General features: G+C 53.8%; 1 protein-coding gene across 8 annotated transcripts in view; it reads right to left on the reverse strand.

The window, feature by feature from the left end:
* The window catches only part of TLE3 (TLE family member 3, transcriptional corepressor), a 47,297-nt gene extending 20,273 nt beyond the window's left edge, over window positions 1-27,024 (reverse strand). For 4 of the 8 annotated variants that reach the window (XM_082616695.1, XM_082616693.1, XM_082616694.1 and 1 more), the window contains exons 1-6: window positions 25,958-27,024; window positions 25,319-25,419; window positions 24,752-24,815; window positions 23,728-23,772; window positions 5,372-5,434; window positions 3,711-3,785 (exon numbers count right to left, since the gene is read on the reverse strand). In XM_082616695.1, the coding sequence (XP_082472821.1) occupies window positions 3,711-3,785; window positions 5,372-5,434; window positions 23,728-23,772; window positions 24,752-24,815; window positions 25,319-25,419; window positions 25,958-25,981 (372 nt within the window). In that variant the 5' untranslated portion in view covers window positions 25,982-27,024. Of the gene's footprint in view, window positions 1-3,680; window positions 3,786-5,371; window positions 5,435-23,727; window positions 23,773-24,751; window positions 24,816-25,318; window positions 25,420-25,957 lie in introns of all 8 variants that reach the window. The other 4 variants (XM_082616691.1, XM_082616689.1, XM_082616690.1 and 1 more) reach the window with 1 other exon arrangement.
* Window positions 27,025-27,547: the final 523 nt, after the last annotated feature.

Consider the following 27,547-nt stretch of genomic DNA (forward strand, 5'->3'; position numbering starts at 1 on the left):
CATGTATAAGTACAACTGAATCACTTTGCTGTATGCCTGAAATTAACACAACGTTGTTAATCAACTATACTCTAATATAAAATAAAAAATGGAAAAAAAAAAAAAGCAATCAAGCCAACACATATCTTCCACTAATGATTTCCAAGGGAATGCAGGCCAAATTGTCAGTGGGGCCAGTGAGGTACATGCCCCTCCACCTGCCAGGTTCAGTGACCTTGGACTAGCACGGAGCAAAGTAAAACATGAGTTCTGAAAATGGTGGGTAACATCAGCTCACAGGATCTTTAATCTGCTTGGGGAGGCCTTGTGCAAGCTGCTGACCAAGGGACAATATTTCACCCCTCACGCTCAGGAATCTTTTGACCCTCCAACGATCCCCCAATAACTTGGATCCAAGAAAAAAGGGTGTGTAACAGGTCTGCAGTAATTGGGTCCTGGCAGGCCCTGGCGAACAGACACACACCTTCAGGCCTGCCTTCCCCAGACGGTCACTTGAGTTCCCAGTGGCCGTGTGTGTGGTGGGCGGACTGGGCCAGCAAGCCTGGGCTTCCGTCAGCCCCTCTGTCCTCTGTCCCCTCTCCCCTCACACCAAGCTGACGCTGAATTCTGGCCTCTCTCACCTGAAGGGGAGGCCCTGGAAATACTCTAATTCATGTGATAAACACACACCACTAGCTGCAGGTATGCCCACGCCAGAGGTGTCTACCTGACCTCTCATCTCTCTCTGAAATGAGCCAAGATGTGAACCCAGAATCCTTCCACCCCACGCCCAAGAGAGCCCCAGATGACTGACTGAAGAGGGCAGGTCAAAGGAAACTTGCCCAGCCCTTCTCCATCTTTTCACAAATGGGGAAAACAGGCCAGAGGCATGAAGTGACTTGCCCGAAGCCCCCCTAACTCCCAGACCAGGGGGCTGGGCTACTTCTCCCCCAAGAGGGGCCAATCGGACAGTACCATGTGGGTAGCCACAAGGCTTCTGGGCCCTTCCCTTCACTGCCCTTTCCTGCTGGGGCAGGACTCCTGCCCTTTGGCCATCAGCCCTCCCGGCCCCCCGCCACCCTCCTCCCATCACTCTCCCGAGTCAGCCCAGCCACACGCCCGCTGTCCCTCTCCTTCTTCCTTCACAGGATGCCCCAGCTCAGCAAGCCATCCTCAGCCGTCCGTAATTCCTGCCTTGTGAGGCTCTGTCAGGCGCGGTGATTAGATGGCTGCCTTCTTAATGACAGGGAGACGGCCACATTCATTCAGAGCCGGAGAAGCAATTACCTCGAAAATGGGGGTCACAGGCCCTACTCGTTGGCTTTAATTGAATTCCAATATCTGCCTCGAGCTGCCTTGACCTAACGTGTAGCTTCCTAAATACTCCTTGAAGGAAGTGGAGCTAATCCAAGCAGTGCTTCTTCCCCCAATTCCACTCTTTTCTTAGAACTTAAAAAAAATTTTTTTCATAAGAGGATTTTAATTCCAAAGCGGGGTGCGGGGGGGAGACAGTGGGGGAGAAGGGACTCCACTGTGGCCACAGAGGGATGGGAAGGCTGGGCCTGGAAAGCGGATAGGGACGAGGATCTGAGAGAGGAGAAATATCAGAGGATGCACTTCCCACCCCGAGCCCTTATCTGCCACTCTCAGCAAAGCCACCACACTGTGAACTGGCCACTGAGGAGGACACAGGCGCCCCACCAGGGCTGGACTGGATGGGAGGGTAGTGGGGGGAAGAGCCCTAAGCTGAAAGCCAGCCCGGGGCCTCTGGCCTGCTCCTGGACCGTGTGTGACCGTCTGTGAAATCACTCCCCGTCTCTGTAAAGCAAGGGCATCGGCTGGATCAGTGGTTCTCTACCACGGGCCATTTCATGCACTGCCCCTGCCCCCTGCCGGGACACCTGGTAATGTCTGGAGACGTTTTGGGGTGTCACAACTGTGTGCGGGAGGGTGCCACTGGCATCCAGTGGGTGGAGGCCAGGGCTGCTTTGCTCCTCACGAAGTATCTGGCCTCAAAGTTCACGAGTCTTGAGGCTGAAGAACCCTGGGCTCAGATGGTTTCCAAGGAGACTTCACACTGCACCGTACGATGATTTCCCTGCTGGGGCTCTGCCTCCCAAGCTCACTGGCTAAAAGCAGTGACCAGTCAGTCCTGCTCCCCTTTCTGGCCTCCTCTCTGCTTCCCCCACACAGTACGTGAGCTCCCCCACCCTCAACACCGTCAGGATTCAGACGAGGCTAATGCTCCCCTGGCCATCCCCCAGCAGCACTCCGCAGCTGCCAGGGGACTCAGACCAGAACAGAAGGACAGAACCCAGTAACCATCACGGGTCCCAGTAATGTGCTGGAGGATCAGGATGCACCAGCATCACTCTGTCACTCCAAGCCCTCCCTCCCGGCATTCCTGGCCCAAAGAGATGAGCTGGTCCACCCCCTCCTGTAACAGACGCAGAAACTAAGGCCCGAGGAAGAGATGGGACTGCCTGAGGTCACGTGGGGAAGAGGCTTAACTAGAACACAGGTCTCCAGGTTTCTGCCCCAGAATGAAGAGCCCAGAGTCGTCATTCATCCACCAAGCAGAACATTCTAGGCCTTCAGTTCCACCTTGAAATAATGACCGTACTTAAGAACAAGAGGAGGAATGAGGACCAATCAGAGAGCTAGAGGGACCTCGGCCAACCAGTCCACTGCTTCCCAAGCCTGACTACCCTTCCAAATGATCTAGAAAACTTCAAAAACACAGCTTTCCGGGTCCACCCCAAACCTATGGAAGAGAACTCTGGGGTGAGAGCCCTAGAATTTATTGTTCAGAAGCTCCATTGGGGACCTGGACTCGGCCATCTGTGGATGCGAAGCAGTGATCTCACCCACCCTGTTCATTTTAGGGACCAAAGGTGGACAGGTGCATCCTGAGGCTAAGAGCCTTGCCCAAAGTCCCCTTAAAAAGCCTGTTTCTCCTCAGATGCTTGTCTTAAATATCCTTTAGCAGCCTCATACCAAAGCAGCAAGCAGGAGAAAGATGCTGTGTGAATCCCAGAAATGCACTAAAGATGTAAGCCAGGTAGGAACACTAAAGGGGAGAGATGTGGCTTCCTCCTTTCACTGAGGGGCCAGACCAGAAGTGGGCCTCACGAAGCACTCTGCATTATCTTTTCCTGTTCCCGGGTGAGACGGGACTTCTAGAACACCAGGGAGACCTAGCCAGGGGCCCTAGCCGGACTTGACATGGGCCCATGATGAAGACTCCGCCAGGCAGCTCAGCGCATGGGACAGCAAGGCCCAGACCCAAATGCCACAGCACGTTTCACATCACAGTACAGCAGAGACAGTTCTGATCCCAGGTGGCCAAAGAAGGGTAGACCTTTGCCAGTGAGGGGACGGGCCCCTGGGGAGGTGGGAGAAATCAGGTTGGCCTCCAAGGTGATCCCAGAGTCCACCCCCCCTTCAATGTTGGAGACACCAAAAGCCGGGAAAGGATGGGGCTGATGAATTTCGAGGTGGATCGGGGCGTGTCGGGCACCCCTTTAACTTGGGGAGTGAGAGGCAACCGGGGAGCCACAAGGGGAGATCTCTAGGTGGGTCCAAGCCCATGAGATGCTGGGAGAAGCCGGAGCCCTGGGGCTGCCATTCTTTGAGGCCAGCTAAGGTCAGGGTCCATCTCTGGTTATGGTAAATGAGAGGAATAAAAGGGCTATACACACGGTGAGAGGCAGACTGGGGAGTCCACGTACCCCGATGATGGCATTGAGCTCCGTCATGGTGACCTGCTTGGCTCGCTCCACCGCCTGCGCCACCTGCTGCTGGTGCTGGAGGGAGCGGGTGTGGGTTAGAGGCGGCCGCCTTCCCCGACCGACCACGGAGGCACAGGGGGTAGGGGACAGGCGGCGACACGGGAGGCAGAGGAGGTCCACTGACCAAAGCAGGACACAGGGAGGACGGGGGACCCTTTAAACCCTTCTCAACGCGTGCCTATTACGTCTGTAATCCACACTCCCCAGAGTTTGAAGTTAAAATATAAAAGAGCCAGAAGAGGGCTATTTGTGGACCATCTCCCTCCGCCACGCAGACAAAAACACTTCCTTCCAGGCATCTGAGACAAAAAAACTTCCTTCCAGGCATAAAGCCCCAAACTAATGTCCAGGCTGGATATTAGAAGAGGCTCCCGAATGATTCTTCATTTTCTAAATGCGGTGACAACAGTGCAGTGACGTAGGAGGGTGTCCCGTTAGGAGAGGCAGCTGGAGCAGTGAGTGCTGTGAGGCGTCAGGCTGTTTGCAACTTACACCCAAAGGGTTCAGAGGAAAAGTATGTGTATCTACAGATACTCAACCTGTATCTATCTAAATAGAAAACGAGCAACAAAAAAAATGGCACAACGTTATAAGCCAGGAATTGGGTGATAATGTGTCGATGTAGGTTCACCAGTTACTCTGGTGTGGGATGTTGACGGTGGGGAAGGCTAGGGGACATCTCTGTACCTTCCACTCAGGTTTGCTGTGAACCTCAAACTATAAAAAATAGTCTATTTAAAAAAAATTTTTTTTTTTTAGTGCATTCATTCCCTTCAGCCTTGAGGTGAAACCCGCTTCATAGGCAGCTGTCTCCCCTAATGGGTTGCAAACTCCTAGGACATCACTATATCCTGTTTTTACATGAATTCAATCATGTATGGGTCACTACTGCAACTCAGAGATCCAGGAATCCCGGAGGGAGCGAGGGTGGTCTAAGCCACTGAGAGGGGCCTGGAGGGCAGGCCTGCCCCAGGCTGGAGTGAGCTCTGCTGGATGGAAAGGGGCTCCTCTCGGGCAGCCCACCCATCTGCCCTGCACCACGGGGCCTCCTTGGAGATGCTTTTCTCCTACTGCCCACTGGTCCAGCCCTGCCTCAGGCGGGAGTCTCTTGCAAAAGTGTGCTTAGAAAATGACGTGACTGACTTGGTCATGCCTCTGATGAGGACACTCTGTCCTGGGGGCCGGGGTCCCCTTTGGGTAGTGGTTCTCCTAGCAGGGTCTGGCCCCCGGTGCTAACTGGCCAGGCTTCCTTGCTCTTAGATGTCTCCAGGTGTGGAAGCTGGGGCACGGGGAAGCAGAGGCTGGGAATGCTGGTTGGGATGGGGTAGGGGCCGGGGGCAGGGGGGGCACAGCAGTACCCACTGCCCACTGTTAGCCCCTCCACAGGCCAGGACCCTCCTCTCGGGGCTCAGGCAAGGGCAGAGAACAGGTTCCACTGAAGGAGCAAGTGGCCCCTCTGATGTGCCAGAGGAGCTTCTGTAAAGCCCCAGGTTGCCAACTTCAGTCCACATGAACGGACAGGGGCTGGGGCTCCGGTGAGACCTAGGCAGCCACTGGGCTGCTCTGCAAGAAACGGAGGGCACGGTAAAAGAAGGGCTTACCTCTTGTGACAGGAAAGGCATGATCTGTGCTAAAATCGTGTTCAGTCTCTTCGCAATCTCTGTCTGCAAAGGAAAAGAGAGCGCGTGAGGCTCAGGCCAATAAATCAAGTCGCCAAAATGTCAGACGGTGGAAGGACAAGCTCCCCCCGAAACCGCAGACCCCCGACGGGCTCCATCCTTCCACCCTCGGTGGGCCTCCTGCCAGGAGGCCTCGCTAAATCCACAGCGTGAAGCAATCTCTTCCAACTCCCTCCAACCGGGCTGCCTACATTTTAGGGAGCTCCAATTTCCTATCAGAGGTGGTCTCTGTGTTTGGTTCAGAGTATCCAGTTCGCCTCCTCTGGATGGAAGCCCTAATCAAAACAACGCAAAACTAAACAAGAACAACCTCCACACCGCCCACTGCGGTGAAACCCATCGCAAACGAGAGTGAAATGCAGTGTGGTGAGAAGGAATTGCTATGCCCAGTGGCCCCAAGGGCAACAGCAAGTCAGGCTCTCAGGCTCCCAGACAAATCAGGAGGTGATGGAAGACGCCCGGCTGCATGGGCCAAAGTGTTCCCTGGGGCCAGCCTCACACCCGGCGGTATGTGCCTTAAAGGGTCTCCCTCGCCCTCCACTTTTCACTGCTGCCTCTCCCCCACCAGACCGACCCCTCACCCTCATATGTGCTTCCCAGCCTGAAATCCCACCGTTGACGCTTCCTTTTGGGGGGCATAAAGCACTGCCTTCTCTAAGATGATGCTCGGGATGTAACTGATTGGATCCCTAGCCCTTCATCTAAGTTGACCACAGAAAGGCAGATCAATTCTCTGCCCCACCGCTAACCCTCCAGAAAAGATCACATTCAGAAAAACATCAACTGATTTTGCCACCCGTGTTCTATGTGAAACCACCTCAGACGAAGAATGGTTTAAAAAAAAAAAAGAAAAAGAAAAAAACAGTGGGGCTAAATGGTTAACTGAATCCAGACAGGAAGGCCGAGGACCACTGACAGACAAGTCTCAGAATTGCTTCTCTTATCTCCTTCTGAATCCCAAGGCCACCAGGACTGAGGTCCCAGAGCTGGCTTCAAGGCTCTCATCAGCACATAGCAATCTTTCAGAGACAAAACCATGACAACAGCCTTTAAAAATCTGTGATCATCTGCATGTCAAATGACTCTGGATGAGAAATCCTTGTGCACTTAAAATAAAAGCAATGTTGTCTGAAGGCTTACAAACAGACCCTGGCCCTCAGGAGAATTCCTGGGGCCAGCACCCCCTCCTCCCCCCAGCCCCCAGCCACTGATGAGGATGCCCCTGGCTTGTGAAGAGACAGGCCATGGACCAGGAATCTGATGGGCTTTTTTTGTGGTCCCATGTCCTGGGGCTGCTGGCTGCAGTGCAGGCTCCAACTCAGACCGCCTGTCCAGGGCATCAGGGGCTCCTGGGTGGGGATCAGAGATCACCAGTCTCTCCTGGAACACTCTAGATTCTCAGGAATAGGGCCAGTCTTGCCCACTGTGGGCATCTGGGGTAAAACAAGTCTTTGGTGCGAAAGACTGTCCCCCACATCCTAGACCAACTGAGTGCCAATAATGGTCCCCACATTTCTAAACTTCCGGGGTGGAAAGGGTATATCATCCTGGCTAAGCCCCATGGGACTGACTCACAGCCACATATGCACATTCAGGGTATATTCCAGCAAGGTCACTGTACAACAGTTTGTCATACAAACTGGGTTTGTCAGCAACAGTGCTATTGACATTTGGGGCCAGATAATTCTTTGTTGCATGGGGCTGTTCTGGGCATTGTAATGTTTTTAGCAGCATCCCTGGCCTCCGCCCACTGGATGCCCGTCATTCATACTGTAAGGAAACTGGGACGATTACTAATTATTGTATAAATTATTAATCTAGGTAAGTGGGAAGAGTTCTACTCCAAAACAAGGTCCTTTCTCACTTATGTTCATTTTTCTTCCCCCAAATTGATTGATAGTGGGCAAGGGGGATAAAATATAAGAGTCAGGGTTGCACACGTCAGGAGTTCTAGAAACAATCAAATCAGTCCAAACCTGTAAGAGCAACATAATCACTCAACGGTCACATGTTTATGCGCCAAATAAGAATAGAAAGTTTTATTTAAAACAAAAAGCAAAGAGAAATAAACAAAATAAACCATCCTCACTGCTAGGGAGCTCACTGGTCCAAGGCTTCTTACCTCAAATGACTGGCATAGCAGAGCCTGGTACATAGTAGGCGCTCAGTAAATGTTGAGCCAAAAGAATCTCGCTGGCCTCCCCGCATTTATTTTTCGAGACTTCAGATTGCAGTGGCCCCTGGCCGGGGATCTGGGCCTGCCCCACTGTGGGGGGCATCTGGGGGAGGGGCAGTGGTGGACGGAGTGGTGACCTACAACCAGGAGGTAGGGTGGACAGCAGCACAAGTCCTTCATCGACAGGGTGAGGCAGTGGCCAAGCCAGACCAGCCACAAGCCGCCCACTGGGCTCTGGCTGCTGCCCCCTCTACAGCCAGGAAGGCAGGTGCAGGCTCTGAACCTTCCCCATCACTTTGGCCTGCTCAGCAACTACAGCTCTCACTGTTTTGGGGGTGGGTGGTTATAAAGGAGTCCCAGCTGTTGCTTACTTCCTCTAGCAAACAGGTCAAGTGTCAAGATCTTGGTAGATAAAGGAACAAAACGAAAAGTAGCTGACCTTCCCTCTACCCACATCTTTTAGCAAATGTGCAGCCACGGGCTGCCCCCAGGTGGGACCTTCCCCTGCAGGGCCTGGTCCAGAGCCCAGCATCCTCTGGTTATGAGGAAAAATCTGCCGGGATTTCATGTAGCTCTGCCTGGTTCAAGACTGGTTCAAGCCTGGCATCCGGGCTACTAGGTGACCACGGCTGGGTCGCTCAGAAGCCCTGTGGGGGGCTCAGACCAAGTCCCCTCTCATCTCACCCTTCCACCCACAGGGAGCAGTTCTTGCCTCCCAACCCCACACATCTACCAAGGGCCAGCAGAACAGCTCCACACAGATGTGCAATATTCCGGAGGCCTGGGCTATCGGCCTTCAGGCTCTCTCCTGGGGCCCAGACTTAATGAAAAGCGGCCTCCCCGAGTGGCAGGAAGGACTCTGGCCGCCACGAGTTAGGACTGTACAGTGTTGGGGGAGGGCAGAGGGAAGGGGGTGGTGTCACACTTGGTCCCTGTCCTCGTGTCTGGGTTTTTTTTTCTGGGAGGAAGCGGGGGTGGAGAAAGCATGCAATCCCATCCCTCCCAGCTGGGACCATCCCCTGCCGGGGAGCAGCTCTCCCCTCCTGGTCTCCCCACCACGTGCAAGCAGGAATTGAGTCTCGGTCTTCTCTACATAGACCATCCAACCCTGAGAACGGGCTCAGCGCACGCTGGTGCGTCAAAGAATGAACAGGAAAACTGTTCCCTAAACGCTTTTTCTTTTCATGTTTATTTTTTTGAGGGTGGTGACGGCAGGAGTGGAAGCTCCTGCAAATAGAAAGTTGACCGGACAGAACCACTCTTAACAACAACGATAATCATAATGGCTAACATCCGCCGACCCAGCTGTTCCAAGCATTTTGCATGTGTGAGTTCACAAGAACCCTACAGGGAAGGCACTTCTTATAAATCTCCAGTTTTCAGATGGGGAAACTGACGCTTGGCAATTAAGCAACATCACTAAACGACTTCCTACCAAGAAGCCAAATTTTGACATTTTGAGGGAGCTCAGAGAAGTATTTTTGAAAGAAAAACTACTGTCAGGGTTAATAATTGACAGCATTTCCGATTAGGGCAGCTGTTAAAACAGCATTTGATCCAACTCAAACAAGCTCTAAACATCACTTCCAAGAAAGGAAAGAAAAAAAAGAATCAAGACGTGTGACTTTAACAATCGGGACAGGTCACAAATCACAAATCGGAGCTAGATCCTACGTTGGAAAGCTCCTTTTGGCCTTCGGGGCACCCTGTTATCAATAAGGCAGCTGGGGCTCACGGGGTGGACCTTCATCCTTCCTCCATCCTGGTCCCAAAAGGCCACTGCCTTTGAGTCAGAGCCTCGAAGGAGAACCTGGGAGGTGGCGGGTGCCAGGCAGCGGGAGGACGGCTTCCTTTGGAAAAAGGTGTTTGGGGAGCCTGGTGCTGCCTTTGAAAGTTTCTTTTCAAGTGTGGTTCAAAGAAGGCAGCTTTGCTGGTGGAAAAACATCGTTCCTCAGAAGGAACTAATCTACTCAACGCAGACAGAGCAGCCGCTCAGAGAGAGAAGCGTGCACAGAGATCCTGCGAAATCCGGAATCTGCGCTCTCAACTAGGCACAGGAGGTACCTCTGCCCTGTGTCCCCGTCCAGACTGTTAGGCAATAAATGACGGAACACAAGATGGGGGGGGGGGCGAGCGTAGCTTCCCAAAGAGCAGTCTGCTCCACGCGCCTTAGTGACTCCCATTCACGCGATCATCTCATTAGAGCAGAACCTCTAACCATCCTGCTGTAAACGGAGGGCGCCAGAGCTTTCTCAAAGTACACTCACTGCTCCAGCCACACCCTTGCATTCACGTTTTGCTGCTGTTCCCATCCGTTGGGCCTTTGACCCACGACACACGGAATGAAGGGAGGTGGAATCTGCCCTTGGTCCACACCCCAAGCAACCTTTTGCTCCTGACCGGCAGCACCCAGCCAGGCTTCAGCTTTTTTTTTTTTTAATTTAACTGCCTGCTCAAGTCACAGCTGACAGCCACTTCCAGGAGACCGTCTCTCCGGTATTTAAACTGCCAGGTCGTCTGGACCGATCAGCTCTTGAAAATGCACACTTCAGTCTAACCTCAGCCCAATAAAAACAAGGAGAGGGAGGAACCTGGCCGCTTTAAAGAGCATGTTCTGACCCCGGAGCCACACAGAAATGACCTGGCGTTGCCTCCCAGCTCGGCCTCCAATCTAGCTGCATGGCTTTGGGCAAATCCCTTCCCTCCTCTGGGCTTCAATTCTGTTGTCTGCAAAACAGAGGGATGAACTGAATAAATTATAAGATCCAGGAGCCATCTTTCAGAGTTTGAGAATGCTAAACATTCCGGAGTTGCTCTGTGACGCATCGATTCCTCCAGAAAGCTCAGTAAAACAGAGCAGAACGTGAGTTTAAAAAGATGAGCAGAGAAGAGGCAAGCCAACTCGAGACATGGATGGATGCCGGGTAGTGGGCTAGGCTGGGGCTGGCTGGGCTTGGCCCCCAGGACCAGTCTTCATGGCACAAACCATTCGAATGTGTCCATCAGCCGTACTGCACATAACAGTCACGGAGCAGACAAGAGCAGTGATGTCCTATCTGTAAGTGTCAAGCAGCTCCTGTCCGGGTTCTTTCCGTGATTCACAAGGAGCTGAAGACAGCCAGGCAAGGGCTCTTCAACGTGTCTCATTTAGTGGGAAGTAACAGCAATTAGGCAGCCAAAGGGCTGCTCCTAGGTTCCCGGATTCACTTCTAAAACAAGGATTTCTTCACGGGACAACCAGCGTCTTGGGAAGAACAGCGTGGTGTGATTCTGGAGCCCCTTTTCTGGACGTGTGCGAGAAAAACGAGCTGAGGAAAAGATACCTATGTGAGACGTGAGTTACACCCCAAGTCATGTGGAAATGGTGCTTTCCCCCCAGCTCTGTGTCTGACAGGCCATGTGACCTCTGGACTGGTGGCTGGGCCTCGGGTTACTCCTCTTGAAGCATGTGTGTCTGGGGTGGACACTTGGTCTGCTCTGGGGTTCTTGAATTTGGATCGGGTTTTACCCGGTTCTCTGACTCAGGTCCTGGGGGGTTCAAAGTGAGTCTGCCTGTCTTGAATTAACATCACAGGGGCCCAGGGAGAGGGTGGGGGCCATGCAGAAGCAGGAAGCGGTAGCAGCCAGGTGCCACCGTCACCCCGCAATCAAATACTGGGAGATCCCAGAACAATGCATCTGAGCAATTTTACCTTGAAGTATCCCACTGCATTTCCTAGGCAATCCTAAATTGCCAGGCCCTCAATTATTGGACTAAGAGATGAAATTCCTTGCCAAGCAGTTTCTCCTCGGACCAAGCTCAGAGAGCTCTGAAATAAAGCAAGTGGGTGTTTTATCACCAGAGAGAAGGAAGTCCAGGGACAGGGAGGTGTGAGGCCTCCAGCAAAAGCCAGTGTCGGGTTCCCAGGCCCTGCTCCATCCCCGCCAGGCACTGGCTCTAGGGGAGAGCAGCTCCACGATGTCTTTTAAGAAGGGGGGAGTAAATGACCCACTTAGCAGCCCGGGAGATAATGAGCCCTGCTCCTGCTGGGGCTGGGGAGGTTTACATCACAGATCACTCAACGATAGGTGAGCCTCCTTAAAGGCCCTTTTAGCATTGACATATTGATCAAATTATATATAACTACAACGCCATTAAATATTTATGCTTCCGAGGAAGCCTGCTGAATTCTTTATGCCGGGAGGGCTCGGAACAAAAAAAGGCCCAGCCCTGGTGTGACCCTGAGGATCTGTCTCCCGGGGGAAGGAAGGGGACGCTGGCTGGGGCCAGCCTGTGACACTGGTCCCCGTGCCCTTCACACAGAGTAAAGATGGCAGAGAGGATTTAACACACTTGCCCTTACCCAGCGAGGACAGATGAAAAGCAAGGGAGTCTGGGGGCCCCGAGTTGTGACATGACCTTCCCACGTGCTCCCCTGAAAGGAATCCCGCCTTCCTTTTCTGTGCCCACCAGAAATCTTGGACATTTTCTGCCAAGAGTCTAGGGAGTGAGGGAATTGGGAATGGTGACGCTGAGTGAGGAAGCGGGGGAGTGGCGTGGGTGGGAGAACAGAGGAAGCATCTAGGCCACTGACCCTGGGAAGAGTTGGCCACGCCAAGTCTGGAGACCTGCATTTCCGCCCCAGGACCTCAGCTTCCATTGCATGAAGGAGGCAGATTTGGGTCCAAGTTAATAATCAGAGCTCTCAAAAACAAATTAGGTGCTGTGTGCAAGTGAGGACCCTGTCCTGGGGAGCATTCAATGACAACCCTACAGGGACACGGGCGTGGACACCACTCCATGGGAGGGACCTGGAAAGGTGACAGCCAAGTCCCTCCCTGGCTCTAAGACTCAGAGACTTTCATTTCTCAGACTCTCAGTTTCCATCCACCTGGCTTCCTGTTAACAAGATCCAATAATCTTTAAATATTTGTTCACTTTAATTTCTTGGCTCCCAAACACATTAAACTCTGCTTGCCTCCCACCCCCACTCCAGGGAATGGCCCTCAAAGAGCTTGCTTGTGTAGATGGAACAGGGAAAGCCTTTTCAGATTACAGCTTCTCCCAACACTGCCCATTCATCCCAGGCGCGGCAGACCCCACCAACCCCCCCCATCCCTCCCTCCCTCCCCTCAGATAACCCCCGGCCCCCTCCCCCACCTTCCCAGACTCCACAGGCCAACTCCCGCCAGGAGGGAAAATTCTCAATTCATCCCTGTGGCGTTGCCATGGCAACCCCCAGCCACCTAATCCCCCTTGGAACATTATGCAAATCTCCCTTTGCCCCTCAACAGGCTGTAAAAGTCACATTACCCTTGCAGAGGCAGTTTGTTAAATTTTGGGAGTCTCCCTGTAAGGTCAGCGGTATGACTTTTTAAGGACAGGGGCTCTCTGGGAAACCTGGGTGGTGGGAAGGGGAAAATGAGGTGTCGGGGAAGGACACCCCACCCCACCACTGAGTTCACAACCCAACAGCATGGCCCCTCCTTAGATTAAAAGGGTCAGAGGGGCCTCTCTTCCCCAGACAAGGATGGCAGAAATGGTGGCATCTCATAGGCCATAAAAATCAAGATCAGTTATTTAGAAACTTGCTTAAACGATCTGCTCCCTCTCAGACTGGCCCCCTCCCAAACCACCAGCACATTCAACATCTCATTTCACAGATGGAGAAAATGAGGCCCAGAGAGGGCCCAGCTGCCCCAGGTCACACAAGCAAGACAATGGCTCGGGAGCCAGAATTCCTCCCCCTCATCAAGGGTTCTAAACCAGGGCAGATTTTGCTCCCCCAGGGACACTGGCAGTGTCTGGAGACATTTTTGGGTGTCACAACTGAAGTGGTGCTACTGGAAATTAGGAGGTAAAGGCAAGTGATGCTGCTCAATATCCCGGGAAGCCCAGGACAGCCCCGCCACAGAGAATTATCTGGCCTCCAAATGACAACGGTGCCCAGGTTGAGAAACCTCAGTCACTGACACTCACGTTTCACTGAATTCTTAAAAAGCTTTGCCTGAGGACTTCCCAACACTGGAATCAAAGCCTTGATGTACAGGTGGGTCTGAGGGTGGGCCAGCGTGGAGACCACAGGAGACCACACCTTCATGTGGCCTCTGGATAAAGATTACTGGTCCAAGTGAAACAAGCTGAGTTTCCAGTTCTGAACCCGCCCCTGGTCCACAGTGAGACTGCAATCGGGTCACTTAACCTCTTGAAACGTCAGTGTTCCTACTGTTAGGTGGGGCTCCTGGTGTCCACACTGTAGGGCTGGCATGTGGAGCCAACAAGTCACAAAGGAGAAAGGGCTCTGGGAAGAGTTACAACATGTGCAACACCAAGGAGCTGGTCCTCGCTCTCTGAGGCCTTGGCAACTTTGGGGGCTGTTCTGTTGTGAGAATCCCCTGTTGAGGTCTCCCCACACACAAGGGAGGTACTGTGCTAAGCAGTTAATATGCATCACTTCACGTTATCCTCAAAACACGCTCTATAACTGCACAGTCCAATACATGAAGCCACCGGCCATGCGTGGCTAGCTAACGTTAATCAAAGTTCAGTTTGAAACTCAGTTCCTTGGTCACAGTAGCCACATTCCAAGGCTCAACAGCCCCATGTGGCTGGTGGCTACCGTACTGGACAATAAGACAGACACTTCCACAACTGCAGAAAGTTCTATCAGGCAGTACCACTCCAACAGGTAGGCATTCTCATCATTCCCATTACAAATTACAGTTCGCAGAGAGAAATGGCCTGTCCCAAGTCACACAGCCAGTAGATCCTAATCTAGGACTCAAAACTAAGTTTGTATGACTTCCAAGCCTGTCTCCTAGCCACCAGGACAGGCCATCTCCCTGGGCTCTGCACGTAACTTCCCAGGATACCCCTTCGAGAACCAACTGACTTCTGATAGACAAACTCTGATTCCACTGGCACCTTCATGAAAAAGGGTTTATCAAAGACCCACCACCTGGAGGCCTGGGAAATGCCCAACGTTCCTACAGCACCAGAGGGGGATTAAGACAGGGACCTAGTCAGGGGGATAGCGAGGGAGAGCCAGGTGGAGATCCCTTGAGAAGTGGGGTGAGAACCAGGTAAGAGATTAGAGAGAAACTGGAAAAGGCTAAGAGAGAAGACCATCCATGCACACACCCCACCACCACCACCTTAAGGAGTTCCTGCAGGCCAGGCTCCCTGGTGCCACACACAAGTGCCAGGTGACACAGAGACCAGCGTCAAGCCAACAGTGGGAGAACTGGGGCAGGGGGAGGGCAGCTCTTTGGGGGCTCTAATGCTTCTCCTCGTTTCGGGCTGGCTTTATGGGGATACCGTTTCTCTGGGATAAAGTGTGAGGTCCTGGGAGATGGGGCCATCAACCTCAACTCCTCAGGAGTCTTGCCCTAGGACTTCTGCTCTTAGGCAAAGCAAGATGAGCACTGGACTGCAGCACCCTCCACGGGTAAGGGATCTCTGAGGAAGGGCCCCCTTCTCTTCTCAGAGTAAGGGTTTAAGGAGAGGCTAAAGCACCCACTGACTGATCAGCCCTGGCCCGCTCCCTACCTCCAACTGCCCGATCTCATGGGTACTCTCTTCCCATTCCAGACCATTTGGTATCACCTGCAGCTTCTCCCAGGCCCATGAGTCTGCCCAACCTCTTCCCGGGCAGGAAGTCTGATAGTCCCCGTACCCCGCTCGCACCTCAGCTGGAGGATTGCCTCCCATCCCTTGCCCCCCAGACACACTAAACTGCCCCGCTCCACCCTAGCAGATATCACCACTGGTTCACAAAGCACGTTCCCGCCAGGATGCTCAGTTTCAGACCAGGAGCAGGATGGATCTGTTGAGGGCCCTCCCTTGAGAAGTGTTTGGGGACTGGGTAGGGGCCCTTCCTCTTCCAGCCCTTTGTCACATAGTCCTCACCTATTGGCTGGGTGGTGTAGGAGTCTAAAACCGAAACCTCCCCAGCCAACCAGGCAGGAAGAGTCCCCTGCCCTGCCCCCAGGTTGCAGAACTGGTGGAAAGAACTCTTTCTGCGTTTGAGGGAAGATGTAGCCTCCCAGTACAAACTAAAAAGTTCTCATTCGGAATTAAGGAGAAAAAAAAAGTCGAAGAGCTGTGAACAATGGTTATCAAGGATTTAAAAGGGCAATGAGATAAGGCCCCAACACTTGGAACTCCAGGCCCAAACAGATAGCTAAGGCATGACAGGCATCGTTTACTAATTTACCTCCAAGCCATTAACCCTTGCTTCCTGCTACTCAGGTGCTCCTGTAAGCCAAATTCAGCATGCTTTCCCTGGTGCTTCCCCATTCCTTATCCCCCCCCCCCATATCTCTGCTTTATCATCTTTCCCCAATTATCTCGTTCCTCACCCCCCTCCCTTTCTGCCCCTCTCACATTTCAACTGTCCTGTCATGTGAGACGGGGGGGGGGGGGGGGGGGGGGAAACGGTTAAGCCTATCAAAGGCACATTATAATACAGGTTTATGACACATATTTCTTCCTACCAGCAGGACTTTCGCAACCACAGGCCTCTCTCAGAAACCTGAGAAAGCCTGGTATCCTTCCCAGAAGGTCCGTGACGCTATACAGGGTAAGGAAGACCCCCAAACTGGAACATACAGTCCCGGAGTCCCCCACCAAATGTACACCGTGCACCCAGTACGGGCTCAGGGGCCTCTCTGAATGCAGAATGGTCTCGTCCCTCAGGGCGCTCAGAGCCTCCACACGGCTCTGCTCTCCTCCCCTCCCAAACCCAGCCCCAGTTTAAGAACACAGCCCCGCGGGCTTCCCTGGTGGCGCAGTGGTTGAGAGTCCACCTGCCAACGCGGGTTCGTGCCCCTGTCCGGGAAGACCCCATATGCCGCAGAGTGGCTGGGCCCGTGAGCCATGGCCGCTGAGCCTGCGCGTCCGGAGCCTGTGCTCCGCAACGGGAGAGGCCACAACAATGAGAGGCCCGCGTACAGCAAAAAAAAATAATTAAAAAAAAATAAAAATAAAGAAAAGAACACAGCCCTGTGGCACCCTGAAGTATACAGGTCATCTTCACACGCCAGGCCTTTCGTGCCAGGCTCTGATGCTTTTCTCCTGGTGTGTGTGTGTCCTGGACCCAAATGCCTGTGAGTTTAGGTTTCTAAGATGCAAATGTCTGATCTGCTCTGCAAACAATCAAGTGCTACAGAAATACGAAAGGCTCTATTATTATCATCTACAATATTTGGTAGATCAAATTTTCACTCTATCCTTGATAAAGGCTTTCCCTTGGGATTATCTGGGGATGGCGGCAGCTGCCCCACACCCCGCCTGTGTCACTCATGTGGCGGGTGAATGAAACCGGGTGCCTCTGAGAAGACAGGGCAATGGGCACAGCCAGACTCAACCCCAAAGGGGCTTCCCTGCAATCTCAGCCCCACTCCTGGGAACTTGGTTCTTCCTTCACCCTTCAAAGGACGCAACTGGTCAGGGGAAGTTTTGGTGACAGCGAGTGAAGGGAGCCTCTTCCTAAAAGGTTGTTGAACCTTCAAAGTCGTGACATCACTGGGGTGAAGGGGAGGGAGGTCTTTGTTCTCAGGCAGAATCTTCAGGGCTGAGGAAATGGGTCCCCTGGCTCATCCCAAGCTGGGATGAACCTCCCCTGAAGAAGGCAAGTCCCTGACCTCCCCATCCTCACGATTTCCAGAGGGGCCTCTGCAGAAGAACGGCCTCCTGGAATCCGATTTGAGGGACTTCGAGGTCCCTGATCTGACTCCCCAAAGGCTGACCCCTCCCCCGTCAGATGGCCTCTGCCTGCACATCCACGGTGACAAGGTGATAGTTTGGAAGCCTGCTCGCTCCACCCACATGCTCACCGTGCAACATCCCTAGCAAACAAAAGAACTCAACATCACCGCTGGGGAGAATTGCAACTCCCCCATAATCTCCTCCAGAAGACCCTCGGGGGCGGCACCAACCCTTACTTCTGTGGCAGCAGGAGATTCCCCCCCTTCCCTAAGTTTCTCCTTAGCCTCAACCTGAGAAGGAACATTTATTTTGAAAGGCAAGAGAAAAGCAAAAGCCAAGGGAGAAAAGCAAAGAGAGAAGGGGAGAGAAAGCATCTTGGCTGTGATCTTGAAAACAAGATATTGTCCCTTTAAGCATATAAAAACAAGGCCCTTGAGTGCGCAGTTCTCACTCTGGTACACAATTATGGGTGCTTTCAGCTGTCTAGCACTAGTTCAAGTGCTCTCTTAAACCAGACTGTCAATGGCATGTTGAAAGCTATTTTGCTGGCTGCTATCATTAATAGCAAAGTGGAGAGCTGGGCTGATGAGAATTAAATATGGGGGAGGGGGCGGGTCATAACCAGTCATTACAGAATTACCAATATGAGCAAGACGACAATGCCACTTTGGGGAGTAAAGTTCAAACCAGCAGATGACGGTGGGGAAGCAGGCCACAGACTGCAGGAAGCGGCCCCCCGCCCCGGCCCGGCAGATGGACTTGGGCCAGCCCTGGAGAACCATCTGGGGACCGAAGAGCCACAGAGCGGCGAGTGTGAGAGCAGAGAGGCCTTGGAGATCACTTGGCTGCAACATGTCACCACCTCACCTCCTGCCCCAAGTGGAGTCCCCCCCTCCCCGCCCCGTTCCCAAGACTTGTGGACTTGTGGCTTCCGGGACACACCTGGCTGCCTTTCCAAGCACTGTTGCTGCCACCCCCGGAGGAGCCTCCCCTGGCGGCTCCTGCCTAACGAATGCGGCCCTCCCTTTAAGACGCAGCTCAAGTAACAGCCCTTCGGTGTAGTCTTCTCTGACCCGACTCCCCTTTCCCAGGAAGGATGAGCCCTTCTGTCCCTGGGGGCTCCTCCTGTGACACTGGCCCCGTTAGCACTTACTTCACTGCATTGCAATGACTTATTTAGATGCCCGACTCCCCCGTGGAGGGAAGGGTGTCTGTGGAACAAGCCCCAGACCACACCCGGCACATCCTAGGCCCCTAATAATCGTTTGGGGGATCAGTCCAACCCCCTCATTTGACTGATGGAGAAACTGGATGGTGAGCGGTAGGAAGCAGCAGGAGGAAGCCTGCAGAGCCGGGCGGCCAGCCGGCAACGAACAACCCCCATCTCACTCACACCCTCTGACAGCCCAGTAGTTCTGAGCAAAGGAAAAGCAACCTGTTTACTTAGCACCCATTCTGTGCTAAGTGCACGTAGGAGTCCTGAGCAGAGGGGCTTGCCCCCCAGCTATGGGGGTGTAGGAGGACCTCCTGCATGCAGATGGCAGCCGGGCACCCCACTGAGGTCTAGCCTGGATCATCTTTTTGCCCCTGGCATCCCAGGATTGTGTACAAACGGGATGGAAAAACATTTCCCCCCCTGCGCAGGAAGGAAAAGGGAATTCATCCCTTGGCTGACTCATTCCTACAACAAAAAAGGAAACAAAGGGCCTCTGACCTAGGCTAGACCCTTCCTGTCTGAGCTGGGGAAGGAGGAAGCCACAGACAGAAAGAAGAGCTCCGTGCCCTCCAGGAGCTCCTGGTCCAGCAGGATTCATGGAGAGTCTTCAGTAAGGAGCCAGGTCCCCATCCAGGACCAGTTTCCTTGGTTGGAGGGTAAACACAGGGACCATGTGCCCATCTCCCAGGTCATTTCAGTGATCAAATGGATGAGAAGGAAAAGAGCCAGGAAAGCACACAGACCCTCACTCTGACAACTCCATCAGCAAGAAGGAAGAGGGGGTCCCGAGAAGGCTGGTGTGAGATGCAGTCTTGGGGGCCTGGGAGGCAGGCTCCTCCTAGGTGGACAGGACAGGGTGATGGGAGCTTGGAGCTTGGTGGACCCCAAAGTGGAGCAAGGCAGGCACCCCAGGCGAGCATGACTAGAGGAGAGACTGTTCCGGAGAAAAGCGACAAGGCAAGAAAGTCAGAAGGAAATCAGGGCGTAGAGCAGTTCCTGGATGCCAGCATTCTGACCAAAATAAATGATACTCAAAAGTTTTTTCTTAGCTCGACTCAGATGCCACACAAATAGGCACTGCCCTAGTATGAAGACCCACGTCCCCTTCAATTTGAGTGTTCCACCTTCTCCTCACCAAGACAGGCTTGATTCCTGGGCAGGATTTTGGTAACCTCACCACCTGCTGGCCCTCTCTGGCCACCCACACCTTCACAGCGGCCACAAAACTTCAAGATGTTATCCCTAGAGGTCTTCCAGCCCAAGCCCCTTTTTATGTAGGTATGAGGACCCAGAGAAGGGCAATGACAAATGAAGATGTCCCATCTCCCTCTTCAGCCATGTTCATGGCCACCCCCATCCTTAGATGAAAGAGTCACAGGTTTTATCACTTTACCTTACCTGTGACCCTCACCTCCAGGATTGCTAGTTACGCGTTGTGTTTATTACTAGGCACACTGAATCATTAGTTGTGCAAATAGCTATCGGTTCAGAAGAGGACCCTGGGCGGGCAAAGATGATTCATCTGATATGGTTATACAACCAGAAATGGGGGACTTTGGTGTTGCCAGGTTTGTGGCCTTAGCCTCCTGAGATAACACAGAAAGAAGCAACCATAATTAAAGACACAGAGTGCCATTAGTTAGTAAATAAGCGCTCTTCATTTCTTGAGTTTTGCTAAGAGACCTGGGGGTCAGGAGGAAAAGTGGCAGCGGCAGTTCCTCTGCTAACATGGGACTGGATACCTCGGCTCCCCTCCCTGGGCCTCAGTTTCCTCATCTGTGACATGAAAGGTCTGCAGGAGATGCCAAAGGGCTCTCCCAGTTAGAACAGAAAGTTAGAAGAAGTGTTGCTTGGTGACAGGAAAGTGGGGGCATGACACTGTCCCCAAATCAAAAGGCCTCTGGTGCTCTTCCAAAAACCTTAGCGCTCACCAGCAGGGGCGTGAAAAGACAGCCTGCCCCAGCTTCTCAGAGCATCAGTGCCTCAAACCCAATGCACTACGATTGCTCTGGAGTGCTTGTTTCTACGCTGGTGATTTGTGGCTGACACTGGAGAGCTTCAGCCTCTGCAGGAACAAGATGGAAACTGACGAGCTGGCCAGCCATCATCGCCTCCCCGGCCTTGCTGAATCACCCTTGACATCCTGCCTGGAAGCAGAGGCTTGGAGGAGGTGGGTGACCTCTTGAAATCTCGGGCCAGGCCCACGATGCTGTAACCTCTGCTTTGCCACAATTAGGGAGGGAGGGGAGGAGAAACCATTTACTGCTTCTCTGGGATCTGAAAGCTTGGAAAAGGAACGGAGAGGGAGACAGAGAAACAGCTAGGAGAGGAGCCAGCCACAGTGAGTTTAACCCCTCGGTAAAATAAAAATGGGCTGGACGCACCTCATCAGCTGCCCTCTGTCAATACTCAGGCCCATCTGGTAGAACCTGAGGTTCCCAACTAATAGGCATTTCCCATAGAGCCAGCAAAAGGCTTTTGAAAAAAATATGTGGGGGTGCTGGTAAGAGGTGTGTGTGTGAGAGAGAGAGAGAGAGAGAGAGAGAGAGAGAGAGAGAGAGAAAGAAAGAGAGAGCGGGAGCGCGCAGGCTGAGGACTGCCACAGTCCCCAAGGTGCTAGCTCTGGAGAGCATCCATTATATAAAAGTACAGACAGTCCCCGCCCCCCCACCCCCACCCCCAGCTTCAAGATGAAGAATCCAGCCTGTTTGTTCCAGGCAGATGTAATCACACGAACAGTCAAGTCTAGAGGGCAGGACATTGCATGAATAATTCAAGCACTCCAGTCACTTGATTGTGTGTGCAGATAAAACACCAGTCAACCGCTAAACAGGTCAGCTGATAAACTTGTTTGCTCAGGCCTAACCACCATCCGCCAAATGCACCCAAGACCCACACTACAATTAGTGGCCGGTTTTCTTCTGCAGAACCCTTGCACGCCTAGGGAGTGGCCAGCCTCAGGAGGTCAGGGCTGCATTTCTCAGTGCAGGGTTTCTTCACCTCCTCGCCTCTCTGTTCCTACACAGCCACCGGGCGATTTCACCCAACTCAGAGATTGCCATAAAACCGGCAAAGGCCCTGAACTCAGAGCACGGAACACTCCTGCTGGGAAGCAAGTGGGAGCTGAGGCTGGAAGGCAAAGGTGAGTGGCAAACAGGGTAAAGTACTGTTTAGAAGCCAGAGGCCCAGATTTGAGTCCTAGGTCTGCCCTCCTCGCCTCCCTGAAGCCTCAGTTTCCTCTCCTACAGAAAGAGGGCAAAGAATACATCTATCTGCCTCTGGCAGCTGACAGGATTAAATGAGACCATGTCGCCAAACCTTAGGCATTCTCCCCCTAAGAACCTGCTTTGGGGACTGGCCAGAAGTCCCAGATGCACACAGCTGCTCCTTATGCAAACCCCACCACTGAACGTGCTAGGAAGGTGAATAACTCTTCCCGGGTTCAGAGTGTCCCCAAGACTCCAGGAACAGCTTCGCTCCACCAGCCAAGGTGGATCCTTTGTGCCAAAGAACCATCCACTCACAGACACGGGGAACACCACCCATGCAGACCTCAACATGCAACGACATATTACACCTTAATTACGAAGCTCTTAGAAGAACGGCTGCTATAACTTTTAAACCTGGGTGCAATTACCCTGTTTAAACACACCCAAGATACCAAGCGCTGAGGACAAAAAAAGAGGGGGTGGAGAAAGGGAGGAGGTTGCATCCTGCGTAACAGCCCAAGGCCCTTGAACACCTGGGACCCCGGTTGCACTGCACACATTCTTACTGGATCAGTCAGACCCAGTCAGTTCCACCTGAAGTTGGGCAGTCTCTAGCCCAGACTCCCAAGGAGAAACATCTTTACTTACAAAGTGGTGTCTGTTTACAATTCCCGTGGGTCAAGAAGTAAAAACCTGGTAGCCTTCATGTGCCTCCCCAGATTCCTCAACAAACTCAGGTCCCTTTCTGGCTGCCCTTCACCCAACACTGGGGTTCCCTCCAGGAGGGGAAAGGAAACTAGATTCCAAAGACTCTCTGCGAAGCCACTGGAGTGGGCAGACAGGAATCTACAAGCATTCCAGAGGTCACCTGCCCTTCTCACCTGCCCTGGGCCCTGCCCCCTTAAAGAGCGAAATTTAAACCTTGTAAACCACTGTTCATTTAGAGCAGAAAATCCATTCAAAGCACAGTCACCAAAGACTAGAATGAGTCAACAGTCTTCTGGGATTTCAAGAACACCAATTGTTAAAGAGAACAACCGGCCTGCGCCATTTCTCCTTGCCAAGTCAATGTTAATCGCTGGCCAAGCCAAATTATAGGCGGCCTCTCCTCGGAACCCAAATACACAAACAGGCCTCTCCCACAGCCCAGCCCAGCACCCAGGATGAGTTACTGATATGCACCAAGATAAAGGTGTTTGTATTTGCCTGGTTTGAGGTATACTGTTATTAGAAGAGTGACAGTACGGGGTAGTTTACATATCCATCACACACTACCACACTAGCTAAACTGGTTTGACTTCAGGATTTCAAAGCTGAGCTCAACCCCCAGCCATCTCAGAAGTCCTGGTTAGGCTGCCCCAGGCTTGTTACTTCACCTCTCGGCTTCATCTTCCTTCTCTGAAAAATGGGAAAGACTGTGGCCGCCTTCACATTAAGATGGAGATGAAAAAATTGCCTCATATACATAAGGCATTGGGTTGTATTTCATTCTGGCTTTATATTTTGAAGCGGTTGGTGGCTTGTTCCCTTAAATTTTGACAGCTCAGCCTGGCTTTTAAGACTCTTGAAGTTTAATCTCATCAAGGCAGAACATCATATTTCTGTACACACACACACACACATACACACACACACAAACCCTCCTGCCTTTCCTCTTGAAAATTTTACATTAAAACAGGTAGCAGCCAGCTATCTCTGGGTTTCAGGAGTTTGTAAAGTAGATCCTGAAGGGACAAGTTTTCTTTTGCTCCTTCCTCCTCCACCAAGATCCAACACCAGGACAAACTTCACAAGCTCGGACGCTAGAAGCTCAACATGTCCAAGAAATCAGCCAAGCCTCAAACCCTGAATGTCAAGGGCTGGATCCGTTCACTCTTCAAGGAGGAGGAGGAGGAACAGAAGAACGAGGCTCATTTGGAGGAACCATTGTAAAAAATCTGTGTATTAGGTAAAAATTTTAAAACTAGTCATATATGTTAAAGCACTTACCTGCTTGTGCATTTCAATGTTCAATCCATAGGACATCTCGTAGTACTACAAGTAAAAAGAACTGCCGTTAATGCACGACACCGAAGCCTGTTTGTGTTCCACAATCAGCTTTGGGGAAGGTTTTGGCCAAATGGTACTTTTATGATACATCTGCTAAAGGAGTTTAAGTCAAAGCCCAAAGCCAGCTATAAAGGGGTTGCAGAGCTGAAGACCGGCTCATGAGTGCTGTTCTCATTGCAACAGAACATCCTATGTGCAAAGTATTATGAAGAGCGGGGCCCTCCCTCCCACCAGCCCTGCCTGTGCCATATATCCTGTTTATACAAGGTTCTCGTTCAACAAGGAATCATGTGTACACTGGGACCCTCTCGTCCTTTGAGAGTTATTTAGCAATGTGTCGAAGGCCTCTTATGTGGAAAGCAGTGGAGGGAGCCTCACTTAAGGACCTCCGGTGCCTTCCTCACCAACAGAAGATTTAAACTTGCTGGAACAGACACTGGGGAAAGGGCGGACGTCTACACACTGAGGTTCTCAGTTGGGGGGTCCCTGAGTGTACAGTGGAGGCAAAAGCCTCTAAAAGGCTCCTCCACTGTCAGAAACCCCGGGGAAGAAAGGGGGTAGGCGGAGGGGCCTTACGTCCCACTCTGGCTAGATCCCAGGGCTGCAAAGCAATGAAGTTTTCGAACACTCCCAGGAGATCTCTAAGAGAGATTTTTATCCAACCCTGACATAGGCTGATCCAATCCTATCTTACTAGCCAAGATAAGACAACCAGCCCTCTGGGGAACCTTCAAAACACAAATTAATGGGGCACAAAGGAAGTGCACAAGTGCCTGGCCTGGGGTTTGGGTTTCTCTTTCTGCCCCTCCTCTCACCCACCCTCCTCCAAGTGGCCGGGCTAAGGGAGGCTGGTGAAGGGTCAGAGGTTACACTCGGATTACACCCGCTCCGGGGCTGCCCAGCGGAGGCCGGTCAGGGGACCCGGCTCCAGGCTCCCCAGGCCCACGCCGCCCCGGCCTCTCACCATCACATAATGGCGCTGCATTTCCGTCTTCTCGTTCGCCAGCTTGTCGTATTCCACTTTGAGGCTGCGAGGGCAGAAGGAGCCGGCTCAGACTTGGCGCCTGCACAGCCTCCTCCGAGGCCCCAACCCAAGGGCCTCTGGGAGTCACTTTCCTGACACCGCCCCCGGGGGGACCCCCTTATCCCGCAGCCTCGGGCGGAGGGGAGCTTGGATCCCCGACACGCGGAGATAGAGTGAAACAACTTGAAACTTCCCGCGGCCGAGAGAGTGGACTTATCCGGGCCGCGGGGGGGCGGGACCCAGACGCTAGCTCGCGACCCCCAGAACCCGGAGCGAGCCGGCTCGCGCCCCGACCCCTCACCCTGGGGGCGGCGCAGGGAGCCGGGAGGCTGCCGGCAGCAAAGGGTTAAGGCGCCGCGCTCGGAAAGGGGAAACAAAAGGAGGAGGCCCGGACTGCCCAGCCGCCCCGGGGTCGGGAGCCCGCTCGATCCCCTAGGGGTGGTGGCAGGAGCTGCGGCGGAGACGCCCCCGCCCCGCCAGCCCCGGGGCGGCCCCCACCGGCCTTACCTGTGATATTGAGCTTGCAGGAACTGGAATTCGTCTTTGATCCTGTCACAAGACTCAGCCACCGTGAATTTAAATCCCGGCTGCCCGGGTTGATGGGGAGCCTGAAGCCGGCGAGGACAAGACAGCGGAGGGGCGGGGGCGTCAGACCCGGCTCCAAGCTGCCCAGACCCCTCACTGGCTTTCCCCGTTTTCCCCCCGCACCTCCCCCCCCCCATAGGGGCCGCCCTCACAGCCCAGAACCTTTCCAGCAAGTTTCTCAGCTCCCCGACGGGGGGGGGGAAGGGGGGGCTAACCTCTCCCTATTGGCCGCGGGGCTCCCATCCCTTTCACGAAGGAGCTCCCATTCCCTTTTGGGGCGGGGGAGACACAACGAGTGAGTTGTGAGACTTAGGCGAGGGGGCGGGGGACAGCGTGAAAACAGTTCCCCAGGACCACTGGCAGCCCCCCACGCCATTAGGGCGGAATTAACCTCCTCTCGTAACGGCGCCCCCCCATCCCATCCCCTTTGTGTGAGCGCGCGCGCGCACACACACGCACACACTATAAAGGTAGCAACAAGCAAAATGGAGGTGCCAGATAAACTGCCTCGTTTACCCTGCCATGATAGATGCTTAAATAAACCGAATTGCAATTACTCACCGGATGTCTGCCTTGCGGATACATGGCAGGGAGGGGTCGTGATTCCGAGAGCGTGGAAGCGCCGAGAGCCCGGGCAGGCGAGATGAGGGGGAGGGGGGAGCCAAGCCCGAGCGGGGGGCGGCCGGGAAACCGAGAGCTCGCCCCCGGCCCCCCCAGCCCGCTCTCACACCGAAATCCCAGAGTCGGGCGCCCGCCCCAAACGGAGACAAAGAGCCGCGGAGCAGGCGGCAAAGTCGTCGGCGGGCGCCGAGGCCGGGCGGCGGGCGCGGGCTTTGTGCACCTAGGGCTCGGCGGGCTGTGGCCGGCCGCCTTCCCCCCGCTGCGTGGAGCGCGTCACAGCCGGGGGCTGAGCGGACATCGTCGTCTACCCGGCGGGTCCGGCGCGGGGTCCCGAGGTTAGGGGGCCCCTCCTGGGGCAAGCGCGGGCGCCCTCCGGTTCACTCAGCGCGTCGCGCCAGGAGGGAGGCGCGCCGGGGCAGCCCCAGCATCCGGGGCGCGCGGGTCCGATCCCAGGGGCGGCTCTCGGCGAGAAGAGGAAGGAGGCAGGCACCGCGGTGGCGGCTTGGGGCCGCAGGAGCGCCGGAGGGTGAGGGCGGGAGCCCGGCGCGGGCGCTTCGACGCCCCCCCTCGGAGAGGAGAGCCTGCTGTTCTGTCTGCTACTGCCGCCGCCGCTGCAAGCCCTTCCCAGGGCCGAGGAGGAAACTCCGGGCTCAGTAGGTGGGAATCAACCACCGTGGCATCCTAACTCCAGCAGGCACAGGAAGCCGCATCAAAGAGGTCCTCGCTGCTCCCTGCTCGAGCGCCGAGTCCCCAGCGAGGAGCGCTCGGTGCCGCCACCGCCGCCTCGGAGCGCGCAGGCAGGAGAGCGCTGGAGGGGAGAAGCAGCCCGAGACCGGGGAGCTCTGTGGCTTCCTTCCTTCCCCTCCGCTCGGCTCTCCTCTCGCGCCCCGACAATCCCCCCCAAACACACACACACACACTCGCACCAAAAAAAGTGCCCCGGACCTGCGGATACCACACACAGACAGGCAAGGGAGACGAGCACGAGGTCTGAACTGCCGCGAGAGCAGTTCCAAATAGGGACTGAAAAGTAACAAAATAATGTGGCAGCTTCGCCCAGCGCTGGCCAATGGGAGCGCGGGGCCCCCACGTGGGGCTGCCGGACTCGGCCTGCGACTGGGCGCCGCCGGGCGCGACGTCACAATGCCCTCTTGTGTCTAAAACTATGCATGAAAAGTAGCAATCAGGCCCTACCCGCTGGTGACTTTCGCATGGAAGTGAAAAACAGCGCTCCTCAGATCAGGAATTAACCGAAAGACATATAATAAATAGATATATATTATAGTCCTGAACTGCTAGGGTTTTTTTCCCCTCCTCTCTTTTTTTTTCCCACGATCTACTAGCAAATAATTAGTTGGCGGGAGGGGGAAAGAGGGAAGACAGGAATAATAACAAAAGAAAAAAAGACAAGCTGTACAGTCCTCAAAACCTGTGGCTGGTAGTAACGTATCAGTTTATTCTGCAGTGGCGGCAAACGATACCTCCCTCTAATCCCATTAGGTCTGCAAAGCAGCCCAATTAGATACTATA

The sequence above is a fragment of the Mesoplodon mirus genome (assembly GCF_964341445.2).
Source record: "Mesoplodon mirus genome assembly, chromosome: 4".
Lineage (NCBI taxonomy): Eukaryota > Metazoa > Chordata > Mammalia > Artiodactyla > Ziphiidae > Mesoplodon > Mesoplodon mirus.